The sequence below is a fragment of the Ranitomeya variabilis genome, chromosome 1 (genome assembly GCF_051348905.1).
Source record: "Ranitomeya variabilis isolate aRanVar5 chromosome 1, aRanVar5.hap1, whole genome shotgun sequence".
NCBI classification, from domain to species: Eukaryota; Metazoa; Chordata; class Amphibia; order Anura; family Dendrobatidae; genus Ranitomeya; species Ranitomeya variabilis.
Window position 1 is genome coordinate 318,061,737 of NC_135232.1, and position 25,362 is coordinate 318,087,098.

The 25,362-nt window shown below is 47.0% G+C and overlaps 1 protein-coding gene across 1 annotated transcript in view; it reads right to left on the reverse strand.

Moving 5' to 3' along the window:
- PARP2 (poly(ADP-ribose) polymerase 2) overlaps nucleotides 1-25,362 on the reverse strand; it is a 156,120-nt gene that overhangs the window by 110,989 nt on the left and 19,769 nt on the right. The window contains exons 2-4 of the mRNA XM_077297826.1: nucleotides 16,307-16,499; nucleotides 4,709-4,845; nucleotides 3,150-3,356 (exon numbers count right to left, since the gene is read on the reverse strand). Coding sequence (XP_077153941.1) covers nucleotides 3,150-3,356; nucleotides 4,709-4,845; nucleotides 16,307-16,499 — 537 coding nt within the window. The remainder of the gene's footprint in view (nucleotides 1-3,149; nucleotides 3,357-4,708; nucleotides 4,846-16,306; nucleotides 16,500-25,362) is intronic.

Here is a 25,362-nt window from a genome sequence, read left to right on the forward strand (position 1 = left end):
TGAGCCGCCTTGGACGGGATTTCATCCTCTAACTGAAGCGTCTGACTAACAGAATCTATAAGAGAATCTAGAGTCTCTTGATCGTGACGATACTCTGGAGAACAGGACGCGTCGGATGCGTCATCCAGGAGGGATTCCCTGCTATGAGTCGGGGAAGAGTGACGAGAGACATCGCTCTCTGAGTTTGAGGGCTGATCACGGACCGGAGACATTACTCTGGACCTTTTCTTGGATGAGTGAGGGCTTCTAGAAACAGTACGACCTCTAGACCGGGAAGGGTTCTTAGACCGCGTTACAACCTCCGTGGAAGTTCCCTGAGTAAGGGACGGGTCACGGAGGGACTGTATCGTCCTTTCCAAAGATGCCACAGAGCGAGCGAGGGAGGACGCCCATGCGGGGGTACTAGGCTCGGAACATTCCGGGTCAGAGGCCGGAGTATCCTGTGCCGCAGGCGTTTCGCAGGCGGAGCACAGCGGGGTAGTGTGACCTCGGGGCAGAGATATCTTGCAGGAGGTGCACACAGCAAAAATAACAGAGTGGGTCTTTCCAGTCTGTTTATGCCTAGACTGTGACATGTTTCTGATTAAATGAGCGTACTGGCAGGGGGGGAGACAATCCTATTGGGTGCGTCTCACCTAAGTTCTGCGGTGGCTGGCAGGGAGATCCTCCTGTGCGCTGCGGTGCTGCAGAGCCGTCAGCGCACTTCCTGATCCAAGATGGCCGCCGAGATGTGAGAAGGGCGCTTCTCGGGAGCGAGAAGCGCCCAGGGAGGGGGCGTGTCGTGGGCGGGCGGCGGCGTGCTTGTAGGCGGGCGCTAGTCCGGCCCGGGCCTGGGCGCCGCCGAGCCCCCACAGAGGAATAACGCTGCCCCGCGGCTGCAGAGCCGCACGCTGCCCCGCGGTTGCAGAGCCTCACGCTGTCCCGCGGCTGCAGAGCCGCACGCTGCCCCGCGGCTGCAGAGCCGCACGCTGCCCCGCGGCTGCAGAGCCGCACGCTGCCCCGCGGCTGCAGAGCCGCATTGGAAGAGAGTAAGGGGGCCCCCCCCTGCTGCCAGCTCGTCGGTCCCCGCACTTACCTTGTGCGATGGGACCGATGCTCCATCCACCTTCACCTTGATAGGGAGAGGGTGGAGAGCTACTGCCGCCATGTGTCAACCGCTATATACAGTGGTGATGCAGTGGACGGCTGCACGGACGCCCTGTCAATCTGTCCGGCTGTGCCCTGGCTCCAGGAGACTTAGGTGGATGATTAGTCCCCATGGTCGCCTGAAAAGGAGGGAGGGAGATCGGAACGCTAGGGAACCGTCGCCACACTGAAAGGTGAGCCAGGGCTGGCATCCATCGTCGCGGGAAAGGATACAGGAGGAACGCTCCGTGTACTTGCCCGTTGTTGGTGCGGGAGAGATCAGGGCTGAAAATTTGCCTGTCGCTCCCTTCTCTCCGTTAAATCAAAAAGAAAAATTGGTGGGGTCCTGAGGACCCAAGTGCCTCCTGAGACACTAAGTAAGAACTGGCTCCGGATTGTCCAGCCGTGGGTGTATACTGCAGGGGAGGAGTTAATCTTTTGTGTGTGTTTAACTTAGTGTCCTCCTGGTGGCAGCAGCATAACACCCCATTCGTCCTGTGTCCCCCAATGATACGTAGGAGAAACACAGATTGTGAACAACCAACATGCTTGCTCCTCATCACCTTCCTCCACAGCCTCGCTTCATCAAACTCCTGCTCCTCTCAGTGCTTCAACAGTCGCCCTTCTCCTCCTCTGCATACACTCTGCTCACTATCGCGGCACTCTGCCATTCTCCCCTGCAACCATCCTCACCCCTCCTTCTCGCAGCCTGCTCCGATCTCTGCATCCATCCTCCACCCTCATTCTCAGCAGCATGCGCTATTCTCTTCTGCAGCCATCCTCCCTCCTTCTCAGCAGCTAGCGCTGTTCTCCTGTGCATCCAGCCTCCTGGCTCAGCAGTATACTCCATCCTCCAGTGCATCCAGCCTCAGCACTCCTATTCAGAATGCATCCATCATCCCCCATCTTGTCAGCAGCCTGCTCCATTCTACTTTAGATCCAGCTTCCCTGCTCCTTCTGAGCGGCCTGCCCATTCTCTGCTGCATCTAGCCCATTCTCTGCTGCATCTAGCCTTTCCAGCAGTGCTCCCATTCTCCTCCATATTTAGCCTCCGTGCTAGTTCTCAGCTGCCCGCTTCAATCTCGTCCACATCCAGCCTCACCGCTCCTACTCAGCAGCCTGAGTGGCCTGATGGAAGCCTCTCCTCAGTGCAAGACATATGAAAGCCCGCATAGAGTTTGCTAAAAAAAACAAATGAAGAACTCCCAGACTATGAGAAATAAGATTTTCTGGTCTGATGAGATGAAGATAGACCTTTTTGGTGATAATTCTAAGCGGTATGTGTGGAGAAAACCAGGCACTGCTCATCACATACCCAATACAATCCCAACAGTGAAACATGGTGGTAGCAGCATCATGCTATGGGGGTGTTTTTTCAGCTGCAGGAACAGGACGATTGGTTTTGATTGAAGGAAACTTGAATGCGGCCAAATACAGAGATATCCTGGAAGAAAACTTTTTCCAGAGTGCTCTGGACCTTACAGACTTGGCCGTTTACCTTCCAACAAGACAATGACCCTAAGCACACAGCTAAAATAACAAAGGAGTGGCTTCAGAACAACTCTGACCATTCTTGACTGGCCCAGCCAGAGCCCTGACCTAAACCCAATTGAGCATCTCTGGAGAGACCTGACAATGACTGTCCACCAACGTTCCCCATGCAACCTGACGGAACTGGAGAGGATCTGCAAGAAGAATGGCAGAGGATCCCCAAATCCAGGTGTGAAAAACTTGTTGCATCATTCCTAAGACGACTCATGGCTGTACTAGCTCAAAAGGGTGCTTCTACTCAATACCGAGCAAAGGGTCTGAATACTTATGACCATGTGATATTTCCATTTTTATTTTTTAATAAAGATGCAAACATTTCTACATTTCTGTTTTTTTCATTCAAGATGGGGGGCAGAGTGTACATTAATGAGAAAAAAAATGAACTTTCCGTAACCACTGTAACTGACAAGAGCGAGTAGACCACTGTTTTGATAAAAAGGTCAGTCTATAAATTGACAATTGAAAAGACATACCGGACAAGCAGCGCTGAATCTGCCTTTCATAGTGAGACTGGGTATTTTTTTGCACCATGGCTCCGAGATCAATTGTGTAAGGCTTGCCACCCAAGGAAAGAGACACTATCTTGCTGTCTGTATGCAGTGCTGTTTCCAGAAAGATTGACGTTTTAGCATCATAGGAGAACCAGGATTCGTCATCTGACAGCCACTGCCACACAAAAACTGGGAACAAAGGGGCAAGTCATGAACGTGACAAAAATTACATTGTTTTTCATGTTGCAAGCAGTGGACCTGTAAATCTGTTAAGGATGTAGCAAAAAAATTTACATGTTTAATATATTGTAAAATGAATTGTGTTATTTAAAACTTCAACTCATCGCACAAAAAACAAAACAACAAAAAAAAACCCATCACAACCCTCATACATATGTTGATGGAAAAATAAAAAAAAATAAAAAAAAAAAGTTATGGCTCTTGGAAGAAAAGGAGGGTAAAAAAAAACAAGCAAAATTGCAAAAACTAAAAGTTCTTAGGTCATTAAGTGTTTAAGGAACAACTATTCACAGATTGCAAAAAAAAAAAACAACATGTTCTCCCGTCTTTTGTCTCAAGATACTATTAAAACTGAGAACTCTGTCAGAAGCTCACCACTGTTTCCTGTCCATTGGAGTAAGACAACTAGCTGCAGCAGGAGCCTCCCCCTGTACACCGTCTGCTAACCCTCACCCCCTTGGTTACACTAAAGGTGGAACTGTTCAGCAGGAAATTAATCGGTGTTCTCTGAAAGATTTATACCGGACTGCTTCAGCCCACGATACTGAAATAGCAGCACTATGCAGCATATGGTCGCTGCGTCCAAAGCGCTGCCTTCTATTAACGCAGGTAAATCCGCATGTGTTCACTGAACTGAATTGAGGCTAGCTTCTCTGCAAAAGAAAATAAAACGCTGCGGTCTGGAAAGGCTACTTTCACACTAGCGTCGGTACGGGCCCATCGCAATGCGTTGGGCCGACGTATGCTGTGAAATAATTGAAAGATGTGGGCAGCGGATGCAGTTTTACAACGCATCCGCTGCCCAACTTTTTTTGTGCAGACGGGCCGCCAAAACACAACGCATGCCTCGCACAATGCTAGTGTAAAAGTAGCCAAAGATGCGCCACATGTCCGTCTCCATGGGTGATCCGTGGGAGTCTCTGGACGTATAGACTACATGGGATTTCTTGAAACTCCACCCACTAATGCTTCTTTCACACTTCCGACGGTTGGGGTGCATCATAATGCAGTGAAGCGACGTATCGACGGATGTTGTGAAAATGTGTACGTGTGTGTGTACGTGTGTGTGTGTGTGTGTGTGTGTGTGTGTGTGTGTGTGAGAAATTTGCAGGATCCTATTCTTTCACAAATCGACAGATTTAGACGGGAGGAAAAAGACGGAAGTGTGAAGGAGGCGTTAGCTGTAACATCTGGCCGCTGCACAAGTGTGCACCCCGCAGCTTTTACTGATCATGGGCACCTACTCTAAGGGTTTCCTTAAACAAAAAAAAAACAAAACACAATCTTGTCCACAAGCTTACATTGATCCTGCTCTTTCACAGCAAGTCGTATAGGCCGCTGGTAGCCGCTCTTCTTATTCTTTTGCAGCATATTTCTCAAATCCACTTGTAGGGAGATCCCAGCCTCAGGGGAAATGGTCACAGAATGCTTTCCAGTGCTGGAACAGAATGCAGACTTTTAACTCAATTAGGAATGAAAGTGTAAATGGCACGCAAGTATCTAACACCATTTTATTACAGAATGAAAACATACCACCTGACTAGGAAAGTTTGTATGTTCCACCCTTTTTTGTGGGACTCTTCTATAAATGGATGTGTGTGTGTGTGTGTGTGTGTGTGTGTGTGTGTGTGTGTGTGTGTGTGTGTGTGTGTGTGTGTGTGTGTGTGTGTGTGTGTGTATATATATATATATATATATATATATATATATATATATATATATATATATATACACACACACACATATACATATATATACATACATACATACACACATATATACATACACACACACACTCATACATACATGCATACACACACGGGGGCAATTAAACTACAGTGCTTTGAAATTCATTCACGTTATATAGGCAATAGAAATGAATAGCAATTTGGGGGAGCAGTTGACCAGAAAAAAAAAAATTCTCATTGTGTAGCAACCGAGGACATACATGTAGACCCCCTTCCCTACAAGACCCTTTCATTTCTGATACCACCGAGCGAACCCACATAATAATCTTTATTTTTTTATATAGCGCTAACATTCTGCAGCGCTTTACAGTTTGCACACATTATCATCGCTGTCCCCGATGGGGCTCACAATCTAAATTCCCTATCAGTAGGTCTTTTGGAATGCGGGAGGAAACCGGAGAACCCAGAGGAAACCCACGCAATCAGAACGTACAACATACAAGGGAGAACATACAAACTCCTTGGAGATATTGTCCTTGATGGGATTTGAACCCAGGACTCCAGCGCTACAAGGCTGCAGTGCTAACCACCGAGCCACCCACAAAATGCACTGCTTAAGATTTGGCCATGAACAAAAGATTTCTTGACAGGACCAGGGCTACGCTACATTCACACAATTTTCTGGGTGCAAAAAAAAAAAAAAAAAAGCGCCGACAACCAAGTTCCTGCCGCACCAGCCTGGGTCAGTACTAGCACCGTCTCAGGCAGTGTAAGGGATCGCCAAGTAGTAAACATTTACTAATCAGTAATCGTGTAATAGCCTGGTTACACAGGCAGACAGCAGGAAACGACGGCCTCCGAATGATCTGTAATAGAAGGCTCCGTCTACACATCAGGAAGAGTCGCCGAGAACTAGGAGGTTTTGTGCTGAGCAAATGATCATTATTACGAGCATTGTGCGCATCCATCGGGTGATCAGCAGATGGTTTACACATAAAGATCATCATTAAACAATCACAAATCTTTCAGTATAACCTTCACAGTCCCAAGTGGGGTATTTTTTATTTTTTTTTATTTTTTTTTAACACCACTGAAAATTTCTTGCAATTTTTCTACCAATACTGAAAGTATACTTGTTATCATTTGTTGTTGACTGTAGCTTAATTTTACAACATACAGTTGTGCTCAAAAGTTTACATACCCCGGAAGAATTTTTGCTTTCTTGGCCTTTTTTCAGATAATTTTTCTCCACTCATGGTTAGTGGTTGGGTGAAGCCATTTATTGTCAAACTACTGTATTTTTTCTTTTTAAATCATAATGACAACCCAAAACATCCAAATAACCCTGATCAAAAGTTCACATATGCTGGTGATCCGCAGGTGCACATGCGATTTCTAGGCATCCCATCCACTATGCTGTAACATCTGGCCGCTGTATAAATTTACAAAACCCGCAGCAATCCCTGATTGTGGGGATGTACAGTACTTTTAGAGCCCCGTGAGAAAAAGAACTTATTTTCTCTTGGCAGGTTTCAGTCCGCATCCCTGGCACTGACCGACAGCAGCTCAGCATTAGGTATAGCTGTCAGTCAGTGCCGGGGGTGAGGTTAAAGCCGCCGATCAGAGAGCGGTGACTGAACCTGCGCCGCAGTCGCCTCTGACTGAAAGCTGAGCGCTTTAATTTCCTCCGGGCACTGGGGCTCTAAGTGCGGGCACAGGGCAGGTTCAGAACGTTATTAATCTGCAGGTTAATAGCGTTTAGGTTTGCTTTTGACAGGTTCCCTTTAATTCTCAAACTAAAAAAAAAAAAGTTACATACCTGACAACCCAAACCAGTATGGGATAATCATACCACCACACAAAGTGAAATAAAGGGAGGATTAAGCAGTTAAAAAACGCCAAGTCATTACACACAGACCCCTACTCAGCTGATGGGAAAAAAGCTATAGCTTAAAAAATGTTTTAAAGTGAACCTGTCAGCAGGATTGTGCATAGTAACCTAGACACAGTGTGTCAGGTTGGCACTGTGATACTGATTACAATCATGCCTTAGGGTACTGTCACACTCTGCAACTTTCCAACGATCACGACCAGCGATACGACCTGGCCGTGATCGTTGGAAAGTCGTTGTGTGGTCGCTGGAGAGCTGTCACACAGACCGCTCTCCAGCGACCAACGATGCCGAGGTCCCGGGTAACCAGGGTAAACATCGGGTTACTAAGCGCAGGGCCGCGCTTAGTAACCCGATGTTTACCGTGGTTACCAGCGTAAAAGTAAAAAAAAAAAAACACCGTACATACTCACATTCCGGTGTCCGTCAGGTCCCTTGCTGTCTGCTTCCCGCACTGACTGAGTGCCGCCGTAAAGTGAAAGCAGATCACAGCGGTGACGTCACCGCTGTGCTCTGCTCTCACTTTCCGGCCGGCAGTCAGTCAGAGCGGGAAGCAGACGGCAAGGGATCTGAAGGACACCGGAATGTGAGTATGTACGGTTTGTTTTTTTTTTACTTTTACGCTGGTAACCACGGTAAACATCGGGTTACTAAGCGCGGCCCTGCGCTTAGTAACCCGATGTTTACCCTGGTTACAAGCGAACGCATCGCTGGATCGCTGTCACACACAACGATCCAGCGATGATAGCGGGTGATCCAGCAGGGTCCCTGATCGCTGCTGCGTGTCAGACACAGCGATATCGTATGGATATCGCTGGAACGTCACGGATCGTACCGTCGTAGCGACAAAAGTGCCACTGTGAGACGGTACCCTTAGTTGAGGAAATCAGTCTTGTGGCTGTGTAATCTTGATTTTCAGTTCTGAGTTAATGATATTGTTGTGCTCGGGGCAGCTTGTGTGGGGTGTGAGGGGGTCTTCATGTGGTGCTCTGATTAGGGATTCATCTGTATGGCTTCTGACAGGTCACTGATCCCTCACTGACCTGCCCCTAGTTTACATCATTTTATATATGTATTGGAAAAAAAAAAATCACATTCAGCAGGCAATATGATCACATCTGTAATATGCTTTGAATTATTTTATTTGCTGATAGAAATTTGTTCAGGGGAAAAAAAAAAAAAAACATCTGTCTCAAAAAGGCACCTGAGCAGTAACATCAACATCTGCGATCCGATAGCTGTTACTGTGCTGGAGACGCTGGCACCAAATTAGTGGAGTTACAGTCATTTTTTCTTTTCTTTTCACAAGCAAGATGGCGATGGTGGCGCCTGTGCAGTAGGATCTATTGAATTGCTAATAGATACAGGTGCAGTAAGCGCCATTTTGAGACAGAATTTATTATTCTTTTTTTCTCCTGAATAAATTTGTATCAGCAAATAAAATTATTTAATAACATTATACATGTGATCATGCTGCAGCGTCGGTGCCTGCCAAATGTGATTTATTTTTCCCAATACATACAATATTCAGTATGTAAAACAGAGGGCAGGTCAGTGAGGGATCAGTGACCTGTCATAAGCCCATATAGATGCATATGTAAGCAGAGCACCACAAAGAGCCCCACAGGCTGCCCCAGAGCACGAGAATCTCAGTAACTCAAAACTGAAAAAAGAGATTTTTGTATACTCACCGTAAAATCTTTTTCTCCGAGACACTCATTGGGGGACACAGGACCATGGGTGTTATGCTGCTGCCACTAGGAGGACACTAAGTAGACAGAAAGATTAACTCCTCCTCTGCAGTATACACCCCTTCACTGGATACAATTTCAACCAGTTCGGTAGTAAAGCAGTAGGAGCATGAAGAAAGACAAACTATGTCAAAACTAAGAAGTAACAACAAGCCAAAAAAACAGGCTAACAGGGTGGGTGCTGTGTCCCCCAATGAGTGTCTCGGAGAAAAAGATTTTACGGTGAGTATACAAAAATCTTTCTCCTACGCCTCATTGGGGGACACAGGACCATGGGACGTACAAAAGCAGTCCCTGGGTGGGGAGCAATATGCTAATACCCCATGTACCACTGGCCTACGGCTTAAGGAACTGCCGCTTGCAGAATGCGCCTGCCAAGGGCGGCGTCTGCAGAAGAGATAGAATGAATGTGGTAATGCTTGGTAAAAGTGTGCAAACTGGACCACGTCGCAGCCTTGCAGACCTGCTGTGCTGACGCCTGGTGCCGAATGGCCCACGAGGCGCCCACCGACCGAGTAGAATGGGCCTTGATCCCCTCTGGGATAGGAACACCTTTGACACGATAGGATTCTTGAATGGCTGACCGAATCCATTTTGCCAGAGTGGCCTTTGAAGCGGGGGAACCCTTCCTGGGCCCCTCTGGAAGTACGAACAGGACGTCCGACGTGCGGAAGGGAGCCGTCCTCGAGACGTACCGACGAAGAGCCCTCACCACATCAAGAGTGTGGAGAGCCTTTTCGATGCGATGGGCTGGTGCCGGGCAGAACGAAGGCAGGACAATCTCCTCATTGAGGTGGAAAGAAGAGACAACCTTGGGCAAAAAGGTGGGAGAGGTCCTCAATACCGCCTTGTCCGGATGAAAAATTAGAAAGGGAGGGCGGCAGGAGAGTGCAGCCAACTCCGAAACCCTTCTGATGGACGTAATGGCTACAAGGAAGACTACCTTCCAGGAAAGGAAGGTCAAGGAGACGTCCTGTAGCGGTTCGAAGGGAGTCTCCTGAAGAGCTCCGAGAACCAAATTAAGATCCCACGGATCCAAGGGCGATTTGTAGGGAGGCGCCACACGGGAAACTCCCTGGAGAAAAGTTTTCACCGGCAACCTATTGGCAATCTTCCTCTGGAAAAGGACTGACAAAGCCGAAACCTGACCCTTTAGGGAGCTAAGGGCAAGTCCCGACTCTAGTCCAGACTGAAGAAACTCTAATATGGAAGGAATAGAGAATACCAGAGGAGATCGTCCCTGAGTATCACACCATGAGAAAAAAATTCGCCAGGTACGGTGGTAACTGCGCATGGAAACAGGTTTCCTGGCTCTGATCATGGTGGAGGACACCTTGGGAGTGAAACCCGCTTGGCCTAGAATCCAGGACTCAACGGCCAAGCCGTCAAAGACAGGGCCCCTGAGTTCTGGTGGTAAATCGGGCCCTGTGAAAGAAGATCCACGCGATCTGGAAGACGCCAGGGGACATCGGCTACCAGCTGAACCAGTTCGGCGTACCATGCCCGACGCGCCCAGTCTGGCGCGACGAGAATCACTGGCACCCCCTCTGCCCTGATCTTTTTGATGACCCTCGGTAGCAGGGGAAGAGGAGGAAAAATGTACGGGAGGCGGAATTGGCGCCAAGGCAAGACCAGGGCGTCTACTCCGAGGGCCCGTGGGTCGAGGGACCGAGCAAAGAACTGAGGAACCTTGTTGTTCATCCTGGAAGCCATGAGATCCACATCCGGGGTCCCCCAGCGATGGCAAATCTGCTGGAAGACCTCCGGGTGAAGGGACCACTCTCCGGAGGCGAGGCCCTGGCGGCTGAGAAAGTCCGCCGCCCAATTCTCCACACCTGGAATATGGATCGCCGAGATGGGCGAATGGTTTGACTCCGCCCAATGAAGGATGTGAGACACCTCGAGCATGGCCGTCCTGCTGCGGGTTCCGCCCTGACGGTTGATGTACGCCACGGCCGTGGCGTTGTCGGACTGGATTCTGACTGGGTGACCTGCCAGAAAGCGGTGAAACTGGAACAATGCTAGCCGGATAGCTCGAATCTCGAGGATATTGATGGCAAGGCGAGATTCTTGAGTGGACCACCGCCCCTGGGCTGTGTGATGGTTGAAGACCGCTCCCCAGCCTATGAGACTGGCATCGGTGGTCACCAATAGCCACCGTAGTGGGAGAAAAGACCTTCCCTGGGTTAGGGAGGACTTCAGCGTCCACCACCTGAGGGTTTTCCTGACCCGTGGGGGCAGGATGAATCGGCGGTCGAGGGAGGACGGGTTGCCATCCCAAGCCGACAGTAGCGCATGCTGCAGGGAACAGAGGTGAAACTGCGCAAATGGGACCGCTTCCATGGCAGCTACCATCTGCCCGAGAACTCGCATGCTGGTACGAATGGAGTGGGAGACTGGACGGGAAAGACTCTGAGCTCCCTGCTGCAAGGCCAAAGCCTTGTCTTGAGGGAGTATGACCAGACCGCAGGAAGTGTCCAGTATCATCCCCAGAAAAGAGATCTGTTGAGCCGGAATTGGAGAAGATTTTTCGAAGTTTATCTTCCATCCCAGGCGAGTAAGAGTATCCACCGTGAGAACGACGGACTCTTCGCACGCTGGGTAGGAAGGACCCTTTATCAGTAGGTCGTCCAGGTACGGAATTACCACCACTCCCCTGGAATGAAGAATGGCCATGGCCGCCGCCATGACCTTCGTGAAGACTCTGGGAGCGGTGGCGAGACCGAAGGGCAAGGCCACAAATTGGAAGTGTTCCCCGCGAAAAGCGAAGCGAAGGAACCGCTGATGTGGAGGGAAGATTGGTATGTGCAGGTAGGCATCCTTGATGTCTATGGATGCCAGGAATTCTCCTGTTTCCATAGACGCGACCACAGAACGGAGGGACTCCATCCTGAAGTGTCGGATTTTTACGAATCTGTTTAGTAGCTTTAGGTCTAGTATCGGACGTAGTGATCCGTCCTTCTTTGGGACCACGAATAGATTCGAATAGAAACCCTTGAATCTTTGTTCTAGGGGGACCGGAATGATGACTCCGTCCCTTTGCAGTGCCCGTATTGCCTGGAGAAACGCAGTGGCCTTTGACGTTTGAGGGCAAGACTGGAAGAAGCGCGTAGGGGGGGGGGGGGAAAGGAAAACTCTATTTTGTATCCGGTGGACACCAGTTCTCTGACCCACTCGTCGGAGACGACTGAGAGCCAGGCTTGGCGGAACAAGAGCAGGCGTCCGCCTACTTTGTTGGTGCCCACCGGCTGTTGCAAGGAGTCATTGGGCAGAGGATCCATGGGATGTGGATCCCTTAGACCCGGGTGGTTTAGGCCTGGGTCTCCAGTTGCGAGTAGGTCTGTAAGAGACCTGGGTGCCTCGGCCACCGCGCGAACCTCGTCCTGATGCGGAGGTAGAGGACGTAGAAGACCAGTTGGCATTGGGCCGAAAAGGCCGAAATGGAGGTTGCTGCTGGTACCGAAAGGGCCGGGTAGGTTTTTTCTGGGGGAGAAATTTTCTTTTCCCTCCGGTAGCATCCGAGATCATTTGGTCCAATTTTTCTCCAAATAACCGACCCGCCTGGAAAGGCAGGGCTGTTAGAGAACGCTTGGAAGCCGAATCTGCTCGCCAATCCCTGAGCCACAGGGCTCTCCTGATGGAGATTGCATTGGCGGCTGCCTGTGCAGCGCAATTGGCTGCGTCCATAGAGGCGTTGACTATGAAGTCTCCGGCCTGCGTTATCTGGTTAACCAGGATGCTGGCTTCTGGAGGTAAGTCACTGGCTTGGATGGTAGAGGAAAGAGTCTCGGTCCAGGCGACCACAGCCTTCGCCACCCAGGAAGTGGCGAAGGATGGGAAGAGAGGCGCTCCTGTGGCCTCGAAGGCAGAACGAGCCAGATATTCAATCTGGCGATCGGAGGGGTTCTTAACGGAGGAACCGTCCGAGAGAGACAGGATGGTCTTGGACGCGAGGTGTGACACAGCAGGATCCACTGAGGGAGACTGCAGCCAGTCCTTGATTAATTCCCGAGAAAAAGGGTATTTTGCCTCAATGGACCTTTGTCCCATGAAACGTTTATCTGGGTGATCCCTATGTTTTTGTACAATCTCCTTAAAGTGAGGGTGAGTGACAAAAACCTTTTGAACACGTTTAGTCCGTTTGAAAGACACCACATGTTCGGGTTCCGATACGGAGTCCTCAGACACCTTCAGGGTCTGGTTGACCGCCTCGATGAGAGAGTCGAGAGATTCCTGGGAGGAGGGGGGAGTCCTGAACATAGGAAATGTCGGACTCATATTCAGAGTTATCAGAGGTTGGGGAAGGGGACCGGGAAGCGGAGCTTGCAGGCACTAAAGGGCCCGCTAGCTCATGGTCAGGGGATGAAACGTGAACACGTTTGCTAGATCCCCGAGTAGAAAGTGACCGGGTACGCCCCCTGCTGGTGGACGGATCCATACCGTCATCTGAGTCCGCCGCGGTTCGACCTGGAGAGGGGCCCCTGAGGGAGTCAATTGCCCTGGCTAGGGAAGCCACAGATCGTGACAGAGAAGCCGCCTACTCAGGGGGGCTAGGCTCTACAGGGTCGACGGCTGCGGCATCGGCGACAGTACCAGCGGCAGCAAGAGGCGGCTGCACAGAGGGCAAGGTACAAGCCGCACACAGTGGGCTACTGTGGGCACGGGGCAGGGCCGTATTGCAAGTGGCACATACAGTGAAAAACACTGTGTGCTTTTTGTTACCCTTTTTAGTCTCCTTGGATTGAGACATAGTGCCTTTGGAACAGAGCGGGCAGTATACGTCGGGAAGGGGTTAAGCCTTCTTGAAGCAGCTTACCCACGGTCCAGACTGTGTCCCCAGGGAGAGATATGGCGGTGGAGCGCTGTAGAAGCGTGGGCTCCGTGCAGAGAGATGTGGAAATATGGCCCCCGAGATTTGGAGGGCGCTTCTCGTCCCAGGCGAGAAGCGCCAGTGTAGGGGGCGGAGCTACGGCCGTGGGAGTGATTTTTCCCACTGCGGCCTACTCCGGCTGAAGAAGCCGGGGACTAAATTTTTGGGGCCGGCCGGCGATGTGCGGCCGCGACGGAGCTTTCTGAACCGCCGCCCAGCACCGTCGGCGGCGCCTCTCCCCAGGGACCCGGACCGCATAACTGCCGCACACGGGGGAGCAGGGGGGAATGTACTTACAGCCGTGGTGCTCCCCGTTCTCACATGTGAACTCAATCCATGCACCCTGGATGGGGATGGAGAGTGAGGCCTCCTCGATGATCAGAGGGGTTTGCGGCACATCTTCCACTCCGGCTGCTTTCCTGAGCACAATGCTCTATTGCAGGCGGGAGGGGGGGGGGGGTTAAATCGGGACCGTATAGGAACCGTTGCCCCGGCGCAAGCTTTCCGTGCGCCATACGTCGCAGGAGAGGGACGGGGAGGTATACTCGCCGTGCTCGCCTGTTGCTGGTTCGGGGGAGAGCGGGTCCCATAAAAAAGGATCCGTCGCCCCCTTCGCTCCGTTATATAAAAAATAAAAATTTACAGAAAAATAAAAATTAAAAACTAAAATAAGAAAGTTGGGGTCTGAAAACAGACCCAAGTGCCTCCTACAGACACTAAGCAAGAACTGGTTGAAATTGTATCCAGTGAAGGGGTGTATACTGCAGAGGAGGAGTTAATCTTTCTGTCTACTTAGTGTCCTCCTAGTGGCAGCAGCATAACACCCATGGTCCTGTGTCCCCCAATGAGGCGTAGGAGAAATAAAGATTACACAACAACCACAAGACGAATTTCATCAACCCAGGTATCACTGTAATCAGTATAACGGCACCGACCTAACACTGTCTGTAGGCTACTGAGCACAATCTTGCTGACAGGTTCAGGACAGGTTAGGTTATCTTTTTACAAAAATAAGTTGTAAAAGATAATTAGATAGGAATATATCAATCTGGTCTCGTACTGACTTGAAGAATAAAACTTGACTCCTCACTTGTACCTCATTGCGAAAAGCGTAAAAATTCACCCCTCCCTCAAAAAAAAAAAAAAAATCAGGTTCACATTTACTTTGTGCTCTACATTGAACGCTTATGTTGGGATTTCTGTCTAAATCTCCATAAAACAAGATTCTGACAAACCCCTGACAGAGCCAATCACTATAATGAGGCAGATGGAGTCACTCTGGAGACCATGTGGACTCTGATGACTCCGTTGGCCTTTGTTTTCAGCAGTGTCCGGTGTTTCTAGGCATGCACAAAATCACATTTGATCATGCTTTAGTGCACCTCTAAGGCTAGTTTCACACTAGCGTTTAGCCGGGCTGCGGACTTCTTCCATGAAGCCCCGGCCACTGCTGCGCCTCTTCATTCAGATCCTCCTACAGCTGCATGCGCACCCTATCTTTAACATTGAGTACGCAGGCCATGCCGCTGTATGCTGTATACGAAATTGCAACTTGTTGCATTCGGCGCAGGTCGTTGCACCATCAAAAAAACGCATGCAGCGGCATCCGCATACAGCGGCAAGGCCTGCGTACCCAATGTTACGGCATGCAGCCGTAGGCGGAGCTGAATGAAGAGGCGCGGCAGTGGTCGGAGCTTCACGGAGGAATCCGCAGCCCGGATAAACGCTAGTGTGAAACTAGCCTTAGAAGACGTTCACCGAAGTCCAGAGCAATTAGGTCTGCCTCATTAAAGTGAATGATTTTATCAGGGCAATTTCTGAATTGTATTCTGCAGATTTAGACAGAAAGAGAAATGTAATGCTCAGCGCAGAGCACTAGATAAATGTGAACTTAATATGTAGGTCTAAAAAGGTACCAATAAAAACCTTAATGTCTCACAAAAAAACAAGTCGCCAGTCGGATCCGTCATCTGGCAATGAAAAATTGGGGTTCACATCGCTGGTAGCTCAAAGGCTCTGGAAAAGGGTCATGGCAGAAACCCTCCTGGACACGGATTTCTACTACTTATCTGCAAAATCCAGACGAAGAACAAGGGAATGTAAGTTGCTGATTGGCCTGTCAGCATCAGGTTTCTGCTCTGGAAAAATGTTGGACCCCAGGCAGAATTTTAGAAGGTTTTTTTTTGCTAGTAAAAAGTATCATGAAATATTTGTTTTTAGCGATTTTTATTTTTTTTTTGCAGAAAATATTAAGCATAAGTTTTTTGTGCGAGTCCAGGAAGTGTTAAACAAAAGGAGTTCAGATTCTTTTTAACTCCCTTCATCAGTCTTTGAGGTCAAGTTGGAACACCATCAAGCAAAATAGGTTATTTTTTTTCTTGATAAAGTATACAGACAACGTTCATGTAGGGAGTATAGCTACCTTTACTTCGTGCCTTCTGCCCAACACATACAGACTTACCACGATCACACATTATGCATAGGAAAACTAGATGCACTGGAGTACACAGACTAAATCTATCCATAGGAATTCGGGAAACATCATAATGCTGACAAAGGTTTCCGTAATTCCAACTTATTTTATGGAAGATCCCAATCTTACATTTCCGAGGCATAGCACACTACATACAATATGTGGCTGCTGTCCCCCGTACGCCCTGCCGTCCATTTCTACTGTAAATATACAATTCCTGGCTCACCTGAATGCTTGGTTAATCCGGTTGTTGAGGTCTTCTGCATAAACCATCCACAAATCTCCATTACTGAGCCATTCCCAGCGAGTCTCCAGTTCTGCAGATTCCGCATCCTTGTCAGAGTCTCCAAGTGGGTCACTTTCATCTTCAGTTTTTACTACGATTTCAAGATCTATCTCAGCTTTCCTTTTCTGAGATCCTATAGTGAAGAAAAAAAAAAAAAAAAAAAAGTTTAAAATAAAATGAAGAACAATTACAATTTGATCCCACCAGAATTCAGAAATTTAGTGGTTAGGTATAACATACTGTTAGATATTGGCCAGTTTGAGCCAAAAGTACCGTAACAAGAGATAGAGGGATATGTACAAAAAAAGTCACAAACTTCACCCCTAATCTGCCAGAAAAGCACCCTCTGAAATGTGTATCTTGTTTGGGTGATTTTAATGCTCAGTTACATTGAGTGGTTAAACAGCACCAAGTGCACAATAGGCACATTTTTCCCACTGAAATCGATAAGCAGCTTGCTTTTCATGTATATTTTGGAGCTTCCTCTGCTTTAAACCCTTGTCAAAAAAAACTCAGTGTCATCCTACCTTTATGATACTAGAAACATAAAAATCAATAACCTATCGGATGTGCAAAATCCCTGCATGCCTGAAAACCTGCAGAATTTTTCTGCTGAACAAACACTACTATGCAAAAACCAGGTGTGGAAACACTACTACCAAGAATGCATTAAAGATAAAACAGAGCCAAGTTTATTTCTCTAAATTAACAAAAAAACACAAAGAATGAGCAAAAGATAAACCCAAATTGGTATTTGGTGAACTAACCACAGATATCCTGTGGATGTAGGCTTGTGCAAGTCCTTCTGCCACTTCACGGAACCCCAGACACACACGAAGCGGAGATCAGAGCCTTGTGGGGAATCATCTCACCACTTCCAGGACTCCTTGTTCTTCTTTACACTGAAGATAGTTCTTAATGACATAGGTTGTATATTTGGGTTTGTTGTCCTGATGCAGAATACATTTTGGAGCCCAGCTGACATCCCACTGATGATATTGTATGATGAATAAGTACCTGGCTGTAGTGCTCAAGCCTTGAGGACACCTTCAACTGAATCACCAAACTCCAATTTGCTGAAATACAGACCCTCCACCATGCTTCACTGTTGCCTGTAGACAATCATTACTTTATCGCTCTACAGCCCGTCGGCAAACAAACTCCTTTACATTACAGCCAAAGATCTCACATTTAAACTCCTCAGTCTAGAGCACCTGCTGAAATTTTCTGCATCCCAGTAACTATTTTTGTGAATAGTTGAATCACTTGGCCTTGTTCTAGTCTCATTATATGGTTTTTCCTGCAATTTTTCCCCATGAAGATCATTTTCTGGCCATTCTTCTCCAAACAACAGATTGTTGTAGCTGGGTACCACTGGTTGCTGCCAGATCCGAGTTGATGGCACTGCTGGACATCCGATTTCAAAGGGAATCAAGAGGTCTTTCGTCTGATGCAGCAAGTTCCTTAGCTGACCACTGTGTCTATGGTCCTTAATGCTAAGAAACAAAGGCAGATACTTATCGATCATGAAACACCAGGAAGGTGTCAGATTGGCTTATTTTTATATTTATTTTGCAGCAGCACAACAAACATATAGGCAATGTCATGAACAATTATGTTGAGGATAAAGAAGAACAAGGAGTCCTTGAAGTGATGATATGGCCCCCAAAGAACGCTGATCTCATCATCCAGTAAGGTCTCTTTCACACTTTTTGCAATCCGTCGCAATCTGCTGTTTTGGGCAAAAAACGGATCCTGCAAATGTGCTCGCAGGATGCGTTTTTTGCCCATAGACTTGTATTAGCGACGGATGGCCACACGTCGCGTCCGTCATGCGACGGATCCGTCGTGTTTTGGCTGACGATTGTCACAAAAAGACATTCAATGGAACTTTTTTTGTACGTCGCTTCCGCCATTTTCGACCGCGCATGCGTAGCCGGAACTCTGCCCCTTCCTCTCTGGACTGCAGAATGGGCAGCGGATGCGTTGAAAAACCGCATCCGCTGCCCACGTCGTGCAGTAAATTCACAACGTCCGTCGGTACATCGGCCTGACGCATAGTGACGGACCCGTACCGACGGAAGTGTGAAAGAGGCCCAAGTGTGAAATTACATGAAAAAGGAATTGCACAAGCCTATATTCACACAAGACCAGTGGTTAGTTCTCCAAGATATCTGGAACTTCAAAAAGTGTACAAGCGTTAAGTGATTTGGTTTACACTTCTCTTTTCTTTATTCAGTTTTGTATTTTGTTTGCTTTCAAAAATAGAAGTGTCAGTAGATTATGTTTATCAGCTTTCTTACTTTACTAAAGATTTAGGGTATGTTCCCACATTCAGGAATTGGTAGTGCTTGGACACAGCACATGTCCGCCGCTTCCAAAGCGCTGCCAGCTATTGAACACTGGTGAATCCGCATGTGATCACTGAACCGTGTGGAGTCACCGCATGCTATACATTGCATGGGTGATATTTATCTTGTGGAGACACGCATCTCTGCAAGATGAATAGACATCCCGTGGTCGTCTCTGGACGCAGAGTGGGCATAGGATTTATTGAACGCTGACACTACACAGCGTCCAACCCGCAGTAATTACTGATCGTGTGCACATACCCTTAGGCAGGGGCGGCAAACTTGCTGCACAGCACTGTAAATGGCATGCACATTCATTGCAATGTAGTTTAAAGCAGACTTTATCAGTGCAGAATCTTCACATACTGTAATAAACCTTATAATCAGACTTCCCTTCTGAATTATGCCAGCTTGGGTATTAAAAGAGAGAGGAGATGAAAAATATGCTACAACTGCCACGCGCTAACCCAGTTTAAAGACAAAATCCACTTGTAAAACCACTTTGCAATCCAGTAACAATAATATACCCTGCTGCCCTGCATTTTTCACACACCCCCTTTCTTCTGCGCACTTTGATGCCCGCTTCCCCAGCTGGCAATCATTTCCTGTAAGGCTGTGTTCAGACACATTACATTCTGATGTAGTTTTGCATGCAGTGATCTTTTTGAAGCCAAAACTGGGAATGGATCCAAGGAGAACAAAAGCCTTCATTATACTTATGCTCCACTACACCACAGAAAAATAACTGCACCAAAATCATAAAGAGGAACGTAATCGAGCAGAATCCTCAGCTGCACCCATACTATGTATGCGATCGTGCACACCTAGGGGCAAATAACAATGCAAAATGCATTTATGACATGGCACTTCAATGTCAATACATACATTTTACCTCTTCTTTTACAAGCAATAGCAGGCAGATGGGGTTGTCTAATTCTCATCATAAATGGGTTAAAAAAAAAAAAAAAAAAGCAACTTTGCAATTTACCTCTGGTTAAAATTCTTCTCCAATCTAAACAGATGGATTTTTAATTTTATCGTTTTCTAGCCATCTCTGCAGGTTATCAAAGACGGCCTGTTTCCTAATCAAGCAGCCCACGCCTCCAAGCTCTTTCCTACAGAGCTTGTAAGTGCTGCTCTGAAGACGGTGGGATCACTATCAGCCAGCTTCATTCACCCTGATCTCCACTGAAAGCGGCCAGCTAGCAGCATAAAAGAACACGCGGTTCAGACCAGTGGCTCAACCATGCTGCTGGTCCAAACAATCTTCAATAGCGCCAGATCATAAAGGAGAAAGCTGGCGGCTGGGTAGCAGCATGCTGCCAAAGACAACAGGAGAAAAAACCCATATGGGGAACTTGGCACTACAACAAAAGTGATCAGTTTTTGATTTTATTTTATTCCTGCTGCTCCACTGAGTACTCAGATTTAAATAATAAATACATTTGACATATTGTTCTAGAGCCATCGGCCTTTTTATTAAAAGGAATCTGACACTACATTTCACCTATCTAACCATCTAACCTATTAATACGGGCATACAGGTTATAGACTGCTGAGGAGAGTGATCCCTGTATGCCTAATATCAGATGCCTTGTTTATAAATCATCTTTAATCACGTTATATAAGTGACCTCTTCCAGGCTATGGGACGGATGGTGCCTGGAATATAACTCTGCCCGCAGAGATTATTTTACATGAAGGGGAGTTACCAGTGTGATACCGTATATACTCAAGTATAGCCGACCCGAGTATAAGCCGAGACCCCTAATTTTGCCACAAAAAACGGGGAAAACTTAATGACTCGAGTAATACACCCCATATAATGCTCCATAAAGTTTGATGGGCCCCATAAGATGCTCCATATTAAAATATGCCCCATATAATGCTGCACAAATGCTGATTATGGCCCCACAAGATGCTCCATAGACTATTATGGCCCATATGCTGTTGCTGCGAATATATATATATATATATATATATATATATATATATATATATATATATACACACATATACATATATACACATATACATATATACACACTGTGTTCCAAATTATTATGCACAAAGAGTTTAGGAGTGATAAGGTTAGAATTTTTTTGTTTGTCATTTAAACTCATTGATGGTGATGTGTGTCAGGGCTCTTTATATCACTGAAAGCAATTGCAGATACCTGTGCAAATTAGTTTGGCAGGTGTGTCCAAATAAAGGCAAGACTACTTAAGAAGGCTGTTCCACGTTATTAGGCAGCCTACATTTTTTGCCAAAATGGGAAAGAAAAAGGATGTGTCGGCTGCTGAGAAGCAACAAATTGTGGAGTATTTAGGTCAAGGAATGACTACAATCAACATTGTCAAGACACTTCATCGTGATCATCGCACAACCAAGAAGTATGTAGCCGATTCCCAGCACACACGTGTGCGTGCTGATAAGGAAAAATTGAGCACTCTTTCCAACAGGCAATTGCGTAAGGTTAAAAGAGCAGCTGCAAAAATGCCTTGTCATAGCAGCAGACAAGTTTTTGAAGCTTCTGGTGCCTCCAACGTCCCCAGAACAACAAGATGCAGGTTCCTTCAGAGGTTTGCAGCTGTGCGTAAGCCATCCTGTTGACCACCTCTATCCACTGCACACAAGCAGAAATGGCTCCAGTGGGCCAAACAATACATGAAGACTGACTTCCAAACGGTTTTGTTCACCGATGAGTGCCGTGCAACGCTCAATGGCCCAGATGGATGGAGTGGAGGATGGCTGGTTGATGGACACCCCATGAAAACATGGCTAAGGTGCCAACAAGGAGGAGGTGGAGTAATGTTTTGGGCTGGAATCATGGGGAGAGAGATTGTCGGCCCCTTTATGATCCCTGAAGGGGTAAAGATGAACTCCATAATCTATGTGGAGTTTCTAAAACAACACTTCCTGCCATGGTTCAAGAGGAAGAACCGTGCTTTCCGCAGCAAGATCATTTTCATGCATGATAATGCACCGTCTCATGCTGCAAAAAACACATCTGCATCTCTGGCTGCTATGGGCATAAAAGAGGACAAACTTATGGTGTGGCCACCATCTTCCCCTGACCTCAACCCCATTGAGAACCTCTGGAGCATCATCAAAAGGAGTGTCTATGATGTTGGGAGGCAGTTCACATCTAAGCAACAGCTCTGGGAGGGTATTCTGTCCACATGCAAAACAATTGAAGCAGAAACCATCCAAAAACCAACAAATTCAATGGACGAGAGTTCAGAAGCTTCTTTCGAACAAGGGGTCCTATGGGCAAATGTAACATCACCTAGAATAAAGTTTTCATTTGAAAACTGTTTGATTTCATTTTGTAATAAGCTGATAATGCTTATAACTTCACAATTGAAATTTTTTTTGTTCAAAAAAACAAACAAAAAAAAAACAGGATGAAAACTCTGCTGTGCATAATAATTTGGAACATGCATTTTGAGTGTTTATTTTTTTTTAAAAAAGATACTGTTTTCATAGGCAGTTTGTTCCAAAACATTGCAATTATACTAGAATAGTAGATGACTGGAAAACAACAATGACTGCGATTCAGATAGGTAATTTAGAGAAAATATGAGGAAATATTATTTGCATAATAATTTGGAACACAGTATATAAATAAATATATATATATATATATATATATATATATATATATATATATATATATATAATCATACTCCCCTCTCGTCGCTTAGGCCCTGACACTTGCTATAGTCACCTTTCCCCGTTCCACCGCCAGGCACCGCTGTGTCTTCCACATCCTCCACACTGACGCTCAGGCAGAGGGCGCGCACTAACCACATCATCGCGCCCTCTGACCTGAGCGTCACAGGCAGATGACGCGGAAGACAGCGCCTGGTGGTGGAACGAGGACAGGTGAATATCTCCATGCTCCCCCTCCCCATTATACTCACCTGCTCCCGGCGCGGTCCCTGGCAGCTTCCCTGATGGTCTTCTCCGGGCGCGGCAGCTCTTCCAGCTTTGTAAGGTCACTGGTACCGCTCATTACAGTAATGAATACGCGGCTCCACCCCTATGGGAGTGGAGTCACATCCATATTTATTACTGTAATGAGCGGTACCATGTGACCGCTCAAAGCTGGAAGAGCCGCCGCGCCCTGAGACCATCGGAAATGCAGGAGCAGGTGAGTATGATGTGACAGCCGCCGCTCCCCCCCTCCGACCCCCCAGGCACAATGACTCGAGTATAAGCCGAGAGGGGCACTTTCAGCCTAAAAGGAAAAAAAAAAAAAAAATGGACTGAATGTCTCGGCTTATACGGTAATTGTTATTAGTGTGATATGTAATGGACACCAGTGTGAGACAAGTAACTAACACAGAACAGGAGAAATTAATCTGGCCTCTCTGACCTTTCCCGGAGCCTGCGCACTGCAGTACTTTGCTGTGCCCTCAACAGGGCAGATAAAGTACGCCTGCGCCAAAGCCGCGGCACTAAGCAAAGAAGAGGACGTCATCGTAAGAAGATGGGAGGCGCCGGACCGAGACACCCATCAGACCCGAACCAGGACCGCCCCTGGGTGAGTATAATATAACCTGTTTTTCTTATCTTTCAGGATACATTACAGAATGCTGTAGATAAGCCCCTGATGCCGGTGGCAGCAGCTCATACTCGAATTTTGGGGTGACAGATTCCCTTTAAGCAGAATGGAGCTTTGATCATAGTTTACACAGGTTACATAGGAGTTAAGAGGATTTTTACCAAATCCTATTCACATTTTAAATAAAAAAAAAAAAAAAAAAAAAAGAGGGGTCCCCCCCCCCCCATCCATTTTTTACAGCCAGCCTACCTAAGGCTATGTGCACAAGTTGTGGATTAGCCTTAGGAATTTCTGGTACGGCTTCTGCATCTCTTGGCAGAAGACGCAGCTGCGGATTTGTCGTGTTTTTTGTGCGGATCCGCAGCATTTTTGGTGAGGTTTTGCTGTGGATTTTTTGCGGATTTTCAGCATTTTTTTTACCCCTGCAGATTTCTATAATGTAATGGGTACAAAAACGCTGCAGATCCGCAAAAAAGTAGTGACATTCTACTTTTAATCCGCAGCGTTTCCGCACAGCGGTTTGTTTTTTTTCTCATTGATTTACATTGTACCGTAAATCAATTGCGGATCTGCAGTGTTTCTGCACCGCAAAAAGGCTGATGATCCACAGGAAATCCGCAAAGTGTGCACATACCCTCAAAGCAGACAGCTGGAAGCTGGTATTCTCAGACTGGAAAGGGGCCATGGATATTGCCCGCCTCCAGCCTAAAAATAGCAGCCCACAGCCACCCCCCAAAAGTGCGTCTATTAGATGCGCCAATTCTGCTGTTTTGCCCAGCTTGTCTCACTTGCCATGATGCAGTAGCAAGTGGGGCAATACTTGTGGGGTTGATGTCAGCTGACATCAAGCACAGGGGTTAGTAGTGGAAAGGAGTCTATAAGATACCCCATTACTAACCCCATATTCAAAAGAAAGACACACATAGAAATAAGTCATTTAATTTAAATAAACACCCTCTTTTACCCATTTATTAATGTAAAATTAAAAATAATAAGACATCATATTCTTCACTTGTCTGACAACAATCCATTCGTTCCGCGAAGAGGCCAACTCAGCTACATCTGGATTGCTTGGCTGAGCGGTGGCACGATGCAAATCTAGCAGAGCTGGAGAACGTTGTGGGACAAATGGATTACTGTCGTACAGGTGAGGAATATGGTGTTTTATTATTTTTAATTTTACAGTAATAGGTGAAAAAGGATGGGGAGTGTTTCTTTCAAATAAAGGAGTCTGTATATTTAAATGAAAAGGACGTCTCTCCATTACTAACCTGTGGGCTTTATGTCAGCTGACATTACAAAGAAATGTCTCCACTAAGATAGCGCCGGCCACGCCTGCGTAGTAACAACTACTGGCAATCAGATTATACTGCGCAGGCGGCGCCATCTTGGAGAAGGCTTTTTTTCTCTAGCAAGTCCTCCCCAGAGTCTGGAAGAGGTCATTTGCATAAAGTGATAAAAGATGATTTTCCCTACTTCCTTTCTGATGACACTTCGTTTGAGAATCCCAGTGTTGCTGGCTCAGATCAGCAGTGATGAGCAATCAACAGAGCGGTGTGAGAAAACCAAGCGAGCAGACACCAGTGAGGTTACCGGTGTGAGCTGGGTATTCTGACACAGCTCTGTGGCCGGCTCGTCACTGCGATATGAGCCACCAACAGAGTGTGCCGTCATTGTGCACATCGCACAGCGAGCATGATGATGCTCTGTTTCAGGGAAGGGGCAGAGGATGTGGCAGTAACCACAGCCTGTGCCCCCTGATCACGCTTCATTTGAGTATCTCATGCACTGGGATTCTCAAACAAAGTCATCAAAAAGTAAGAAGAGAGAAGGAAAAGAAAAAAAAAAAAAAAGGAGAAAAGCAATTAGTGTAATTAGGGAACAGTAGGAAATTTTTAACGCAAGCATATTAGAAAAATAAAATTTAGATTATGGCACTAAATAGATAGGGATTTAGAATGAAATTTGACTTTGGAAAATCCCTTTAATGTGTGCACATACTCGTATGCGGATTGTGTGTCAGACTTTGCCGTGGCAATAACTCGCTGCATACCATGGAATAAAAGCGGTGATAAA